The sequence below is a fragment of the Lytechinus pictus genome, unplaced genomic scaffold (genome assembly GCF_037042905.1).
Source record: "Lytechinus pictus isolate F3 Inbred unplaced genomic scaffold, Lp3.0 scaffold_20, whole genome shotgun sequence".
Lineage (NCBI taxonomy): Eukaryota > Metazoa > Echinodermata > Echinoidea > Temnopleuroida > Toxopneustidae > Lytechinus > Lytechinus pictus.
This window is the reverse complement of record NW_026974141.1, coordinates 10369275-10377786: the sequence shown is the minus strand read 5'-3', so window position 1 is coordinate 10377786 and position 8512 is coordinate 10369275. Positions and strand designations below refer to the sequence as shown.

Here is an 8512-nt window from a genome sequence, read left to right as displayed (position 1 = left end):
GCAAAAATCCTAATTAAATGTCTATAGGCTCTTTGGCTGGGAATTTATACTTGGTCTTCTTGCGCGATCAAAAGAACCAGTTTATGAATTGGGCGGTCGAGATGACACAGTGGAGAAACACGCTTTCCTTGATTGTTCAGTTTCGAATTACCTACTGCAATTTTCACTTTGCGAACATGAGTGTCACCAGAAGCATATGTTTCAACAATTCTCCCCAGAGACCACATATTTCTGGGAACATTCTCATCTTTGATTAACACAATATCGCCAACCCTCATGTCGCGCTGTGGAACAGTCCATTTATTTCTTGATTGAAGTTGACTCAGGAATTCCTTTCTCCATCGGGACCAAAACTCATTTGCTAGATGTTGAACCCTTCTCCAACGTTTCTTTGCGTATAAGTCCTCCCGAGGAAAAATACCAGGTGGCGGAAGTATTACCCTTGATTTTTGAGTCAACAATAGATTTGGAGTTATGGGCTCTAGGTGAGATGGATCGTTCAGGAATTCTACAGACAGTGGACGACTATTCACAATAGCTGCTGCCTCACATAGCAATGTTCGCAGTGAATCATCGTCCAGTTGCTGACTATTTTGACACAGCAATGCTTCCAAGACGAACAGTACGTATTTGCCTTTCCCAAGCTCCTCCCATGTGGCTTGAGTAGGGGAAGTTGAAGGTGAAGTCAAAGTAATCGCATCCTTCTCTGAGCAAATGCTGTTTAACTTTCTCATGATTCATCTCCTTCCAAGCTTTCACGAGTTCATTCTTGGCACCAACAAAATTTGTCCCTCTGTCCGACCTCAGTTGACGAACAGGACCACGAACAGAGATAAAACGTCGAAGGGCGTTAATGAAAGCATCAGTGGACAATGAGTTCAGTACTTCTATGTGGATTGCACGCGATGACATACAAGTAAAAAGAAGGCCATATCTCTTTACCTCCTTTCTGCCTTCTCTGATTATCCATGGTCCAAAGCAATCCATACCGCAGTAAGAAAATGGCGGTTCAGAGGCTAGACGATCCTTTGGTAGATCCGCCATTTTTTGTACCTGTGTTGGTCGTCGTAGTTTCCGACAGGTAACACATCGAGAGATGAGCTTGGATACAAGATTACTGCAACCCAATATCCAATAACCATGGGATCTGATACAGTTAGTAGTCATGCCTCTTCCCTGATGAGCAACTTCTTCGTGACAATGAGCTACAATCAGGTCTGTAACATGACTTTGAGGTAGGATGGCGGGATGTTTGTTTGTGAACGAAGTTTCAGACCTTCTCAAGCGACCTCCTACTCTCAGGATGTTCTCACCATCTAGAAATGGGTCAAGTTGATGTAGACGGCTGGTAGTCTTACAATGACGTCTCCTCTCACGAGAAGATGTCTGAGTGGCATTTTTCATAACTTCATGTCTTTGAATTTCATCATGGAATGCCTTTTTCTGCATATGCCTTATTATCTCCTTTTCTGCTTGGAGAAGTAATTCAGCAGACATAGGCTCAATAACTGTTTTCTTAGCATCGCTCCTCTGGTTAGCTCTCTGATGCTTCTGTTCACACCGTCTTCTTAAGTAGGACTTTAGTCTGAGACAATTTGCTACAGCCCTTCTGGTTTGATGCCAACTGGAAAATCGGTCTAGTCGTTCCAGCTCAAACTCATCATTCTTCTTGAAAGCAGCATTAGCTTGAGTTAGCTTCACTTCAGGGTCATTAGGAAGCATTTCGCCATCATCCTTACTTTCAATAGCTGGAATTTCCTTCTCCCATAGGAATTTGGGGCCAGTTAACCATCTCGATTGCTCTATCTGATTGACAGTGAGTCCTCTTGAAGCTGTATCAGCAGGGTTATTTTTGGTGTCAATATGATGCCACTGTGAAGGCATTGACTCGTCTCTGATCTGACTCACTCTATTGGCTACAAAAACATGATATCGTCTTGCTTCATTCTTAATGTAGCCTAAAACTACTCTGCTATCAGTCCAGAAGAAATGCTTGGCATTTACAAAATCGAGTTCATTTTGCAGAAAGGAACTCATTTTCACAGATAACAGGGCTGCTGTTAACTCTAGTCGGGGCACGGTTACTGTCTTGATAGGAGTGACCCTAGATTTTCCCATCACCAGGGTACAGTGCACCTTGTCTTCTTGATTTGTAAGTCTCAGGTAGGTACACTGCCCATAACCGGCGTTACTGGCATCACTGAAGTGATGAAGTTGCACATCTCTGGTTTCTCCAAAGTCTTTTGGTTTGTAGCATCTATCAATGGAGATGTACTGAAGTTGGAGAATGTCGGTCTTCCACTGTTCCCACTTAGCTTTGAGTGCATCTGATAAGGGGTCGTCCCATTCAGCAGAAGTTCGACACAATTCTTGGAGAATCAGCTTTGCAGGAAGTATTATGGGTGCTAATAGTCCTAGAGGATCATACACTGACATGACTGTAGACAGGATTCCTCTTCGAGTCAGTGGTTTATCCTGAAAGTTGATCCTGAATTGAAATTTATCTGATTCAATGCACCATTGGACTCCGAGAGCCTTTTCCACAGGCAAGGTGTCTTGCGAAAGATTCAATTCCTTGAGGTCCTTTCCTCTGTCATCAACTGGAACAGATTGCATTACCTTTCTGGAGTTAGATACTATCTTATGCAGGTGAAGACGTCCACGTTCACATATCTTTCTCGTCCTCATGATGAGATCAATGGCTTCATCTTCGGTTGATACAGATTTCAACCCATCGTCTACGTAGAAGTCGTTCTGTATGAAATCTGATGCATCATGTCCAAACTCATCTGCATAGTCTTTTGCAATCTGCTTCAATGCAAAGTTCGAACAGCCAGGCGATGAAGCGGCACCGAACAGATGAACGTTCATCTGGCAGTCACTAAGTCGGCGACTAACATCTCCGTTTAACCACCATAGAAACCGGAGATAGTTTCTATGCTCTTTGTTTACCTGGAATTGGTGGAACATTTCCTTCACGTCACACATGAAGGCCGTGACTTCTTTCCTGAATCGACAAAGAACACCGGTGAGGGTATTAGTCATGTCCGGTCCTGTTAACAAGTGAGCATTCAATGAAGTTCCTCTAAACTGCGAGCTGCAATCAAAAACAACTCTCAACTTGTTGGGCTGTTTCACTCCATGATGGGGAATGTACCATACTTTACCCTCTTCTCCTGATTCTGATGCGATCTCTGCATAGTTGCTATTGAAGAGGGTATTCATTTGTTTTGTGTATTGTTCATGATACGCAGGATCCTTCTTAAACTTTGTCTTGAGATGATTGAGTCTTTTCTCGGCAAGGACCCTATTATTTGGAAGAGTAGGATTTTCATCACGAAATGGCAGAGGCATCTCATAATGACCACTTTCAGACACATGAACTTGACGTTCCATTATCTCTAGAAATCTCAAGTCATTCCTCGAATATGGCCTTTGTCTTTTCTCTGGTGCAAAGTCTGCTTCTAAAAGACGTATGACTTGAGAAGGAGTGATCTCCTCCTTAATCCTTGATTGATGGCTGAAGGTAACTGTGGTTGGATGGCCATCTACTTGCAATTCTTCTGGAATAACGTGCACCATAACGCGATGACTGATTCCAATATGATCATGTGCACTGTCATGATAGTTGGGTTCCATTGTACCGACAACACTCCATCCAAGATCAGTTTGTAGTCCAAATGGTCCACCATCATCAGGGGAGCTTAACACAGCTCGCGGAGTGAGGGCCCTTGCACAATCATAGCCAATGAGAAGTCCAATCTCACAATCTTGGAGGGGAATCAAATGTTTGGCTATGTCGTTAAGATGAGGGTGCGCCTTAGCAATGTCTGGCGTTGGTATGTGTTCTCGATTTGCCGGCATAATATTCCGAGTGTAAGTTGGGGGCAAACAAATTTCTTCTCTTCCATTAAATGCTCGAACTTTAAGTCCACTGATCTTTTCACTCGAAATTCTCTCATTGGCCAGCGTCATGGTCGAAAGAAGCAAGTTGACTGCTATTCCTTCAATGCCCATTGCTTCCTTAGTCTTATCTAAAATGAAGCTAGTGTCTGACTGAGTGTCCAGCATAGCATACACTAACCTCTCCCCATGTACCGATTCATGCGATAGCCACACAGGAACTATAGTAGATGTCTTTAGAGATCTGTGATTGTCCTTCGTGGTTGAAGCATGAGATCTTGTGGTTTGAGTTTCCTCAGCTTCATTCTTTATGTCAACTTTCTTAGATTGTTGTCTTTCTGTCCAGTTTTCATCATGCAGAACAGTGGGGTGACGTCTTTTGCATGTTGAACATGATGACCTCTTCTTACAATTCCTAGAAAGATGACCGGACTTTAAACATCCGAAGCACAGACCATGATCGAAAACAAACTTGGTTCGGTGATCTAATGTCTGTGACATGAAGGATTTACAAGTAGCAAGATGATGTTCTCCCTTACAGTAGGTGCAAAGGGGTTTCCATTTTCCTTTCCTTCCATTTGCTTGCTGCCCCTGCACACTGGTTGATAATGTTCTCACATTAGAAGACTGCTGTCTCCTTTCTTTCAAGGGTGATGTCTGATTAGAAGTGATCGGATCACAAGCAATATCTGCCTCATTGCTGATAAATTCTGTGAAGACAGAAAAGGGAGGAAAGGATCCTCTGTCTTGCCGCCATTTGACTACATTCCTGCCCCATCTTGTGATTAGCCAATCAGGCAGTTTGCTCATCAATTTTTTGTTCTCTCTTTCATCATCCAAATGATGTAAGTGATGGACATATCTGGCTGCTGTACAACACTGGTGAAGAAAATCTCCAAATCTCCGAAGGCCTAAATAGTCCTTGGGGCTGATTCTAGGCCAGTCATCGAGTTTGTCCCGGAAGGCATTGGAAATAACAAAGGGATTTCCATATCTCTCTTGTAGCACCTTCATGGCTTCCAAATATGCAGCGTCATCTCCTAGCATGGAGTATCCTTTCACTAACACCAATGGTGCACCTTTAAGATACTTCAGCAGGAAGTAAAATCTCTCTCCGGCTGGAATACCGCGATGTTCGATGAGAGCGTCGTAACTTCGCTTCCATGATGTGAATTCCAGTGGATTGCCATCGAAAACTCCAGGCTCAGGTATTGGAAGTCTGTTCAAGCGAAGAAGTTCCGTCAAACTACTAGCAAGAGCAACTTCTTCTTTATGAAGGCTTGATGTATGCGCATTCTTGTGTGACACTGCTTCAGGATCATCGGTTGGTTCATCAATCCTTCTCATCGTGGTAATGTCCTTTTCCTTTGGAGAATTTACCTTCCTTGAATCGTCTACCCACTCTTGGCACAACTTTCGTGATGTTGACGAGACGGACAAGTGAGAAGTTCCTTTATGTGAAGACATTTCGCCTCGTAGTGCAAGAAGCGTCTTTAGAGTGTCCTTCATCAAGGAGGAATGTTCTTCTTCAATTTCATCCAATTTCTCCTCACTGCTATCATTAATATTTAAGGATGAAGATAATTCGGCTAAATTCTCCTGCACTGAGATGACATTGTCCATGGCTGCTTGCAAGTTATCACGGCCATCCTTTATCACCGAAGATTCAACATCATCTTCAACTAGAAGCTCTCTGAGTTTATTAGAAAGCCTTCTCCATTTGGTGAGAGAACTCTTCCAGGCTTTAAGCTTCGCATCCAACTGATTTTGAATTCCCTTTTCAGTCGGCTTCCTTGTTCTTACACTTGCATCACCACCGCCATTAGCTGTGACTTTCTTTAATTCAGCAGGCTCGGACATCTTGAATCCTTTTTTGTAACGATGATAAGTCTTTGCATAGAGTTTTCACTGTAACTGAAGACTTGTTTGAGCGTTCAAAAAATAAAAACAAAGGTCTCGACAGGAATATAAAGTTTCATGTCGTGGCTTTAATTCTTCATTTCTTCTTAGCATTTTCTCTATACATCGACATGAAGCAAATTCCGTGAAAACTGTTGGTAGAACAAAATGATAGGAAAGTCATAAGTACAAGAACGATAAAAACTTTACATAATTTATGACTCTGAACATTACTTAAAATTAATCATATGACCTGAATGTAAATCACTATCCAGTTTCAAGATGATCTTATCTGACGTGTTAGCACGGAAAGCCTTTCACTAAATTGTATAAAACCAAAACTTCAGCAGTCAACAGTAAATAACACCTGTGGAATTCTTGTCCTTAATACTAACATATAATTGTCTCTTAGACATCATCAATTAGAATACACTATAGCTTATTGAAGTTTGAATAATGTGTACTTTATAAAAGATATGCAATTGACAAACATACTTTCTGTTATCTTTCTTCACATGTATGCATTAAGCCTGTCATGTAATCAAACTAAGTTAGAATCAGCCTTTCTTGCATTATAACATTCATATTTCTTAAATACATAAATCAATGTTTCTACTGACCTCTTTGCCTCCAGAAATCTTCTTATATAGGGCAATCCCATGTAGGATGCTTTAGAATTATTTTGATTCAAATTGGCTCAAAAGAATCTCCAGAACTGATTTCAATATCACATTACCTCAGCTGACCAAGAGATGGCGCTATTAATAAATTACCTCAGACAAGCCATACATAGCACATATACTATACATGCACAGTGTAAATACATAGAAAATGTGTGTGCTCACTCAAATAGTCTAGCCCTCAGACCCAATGAAATTCTTCAGTTTTAACACATTAAATCATTTGGTGGCTTTTCAGAAAAATTAAATATACAAAATTATCTTCAAAGCAGCTTTCATTACACATACACATTACAACATACTACACAAACACTAGATGTATATCCAACGCACATTTTACAAGAAGTAATGGATGGGGATATACCGTACACAGGCAACAAAACTTCAATGAAGAATGGTATTAAAATGTTAAAGCAGTTTGATGAGTTAAGTTTTGTTCGCACGAAAACCTCCTGCCTGTTCACTTCGCTCCCTTGCCACAATAACTCACCCCCTACATAAACCTCATGTCATTACAACACATGGTTACATGTAAACCCACTGCATGAGAGTATGTTTTTATATTTTGTCCTCATACCAGCCGATTTAAAAGAGGAAAAGGCTAAGGTCAAGGGTTACTGTAAGTACATTAATATAATTGTGTCAAGGTGACAAAAAGGTAACTTCATCCATTGACATATAGCTTTAGGTGGGGGGGGGCAAAATCTAAAATTGCCTCTTATATAATTGATTTAAGGGCAAATACAGTTGGGGTGGTGATACTCATCCAACCTTGAGGCATTTTGCTAAATATATATAATCCACTTACTGCACATACGAATGCTCTATAAGAGGGGTAAACATCTGACAAATAAAAGGAAGTGATGAAAGGATTGTACGACTACGTATTTAGTGAATAAAAGAAAATGAACACAAATTAAATGTAGGATAGTTCCACTTTTCATGTAGGACTAGGAAGTTACACTCGTGAAAATCCTACATGTGACGCGACAAGTAAATTTCGCTCTTGATGGAAATTTGAAAAAAAATTTCTACGATAACACGGATTCTGTTCTAAACCCGGATTCCGCTACTCGAAAAGTGTTGCATTGTTTAAACAGCAATCAAGATCACTCTTTTCGGCGCTAAAGCATGTAAAGCATCCTTTCAACCGGGAACCCATTTATTACACCCTGGTTGAGAGTGGTAAATGGTAGATAAACCTCTCGCCAGAAAATTGACGATCATTATCTGCATTGTGCTCAAATATCAACCAGACGTCTCACCTGGGGCCCGTACATGGTAACACAAGGCTTAGCAATGGTCGTAGAATATTTTTCTACGATTGATTCCATTGACTACAATGTACAATCAATCGTTAAAATCAAGCGTACGATCAATAGCTAAACATTGTTTTAGGGGGCCCTGGTTTGTGGTACTAGTTTAATGCTTGGTATTCAGATTCCTGGAGTTCCGAAATAATAGGGCAAATGTGCACCATGGTCATAATTAATGAGCTTGTATGTTTTCGGTGAAATTAATTGAATAATATCGATCAACTTTAGATAAACCATTTTTTAGATACTTTTCTTTGTATATATTTTTTCATCTAAGTATTTATTATTATTATTAATATTATTTATGCCGCAAATAATACAAAAATATATTTCAGTATAAACAATACAAAATAAGAAATATCAACCATTGGAACGCCAGGGACAGAAACAGTTAACTGAATTACTGTGGCATGAAGCCTCCTGTCCCAATTCCAATGGTTGATTTACAATATATGTTAATAACTAAACAATAATAGAGTACTCGTAATATAAAGGGGGTCAATCAAGCGACATTGGTGATCATTTTCTTTCTCGCTTCTTTAATACCCCCGACTCGGATTATATCTGCAAACAAAATAAATGTTAAACTGTATTGTTAGTATTTATGAAGTTTGTGTTTAATTTGAAAATAATACAAATGTGAAATTAAGAGTTCTTCTTCAATAACATGTATATTGATCACGTCATTGTAGCAGACTATATGAAGAATGATCT

General features: G+C 40.2%; 1 protein-coding gene across 1 annotated transcript; it reads right to left on the bottom strand.

The window, feature by feature from the left end:
• Positions 1-588: 588 nt before the first annotated feature.
• LOC129281521 (uncharacterized) lies at positions 589-5763 on the bottom strand. The gene has a single exon (XM_054917451.2). The coding sequence runs from the start codon at positions 5761-5763 to the stop codon at positions 589-591; it is 5175 nt and encodes a 1724-aa protein (XP_054773426.2).
• Positions 5764-8512: the final 2749 nt, after the last annotated feature.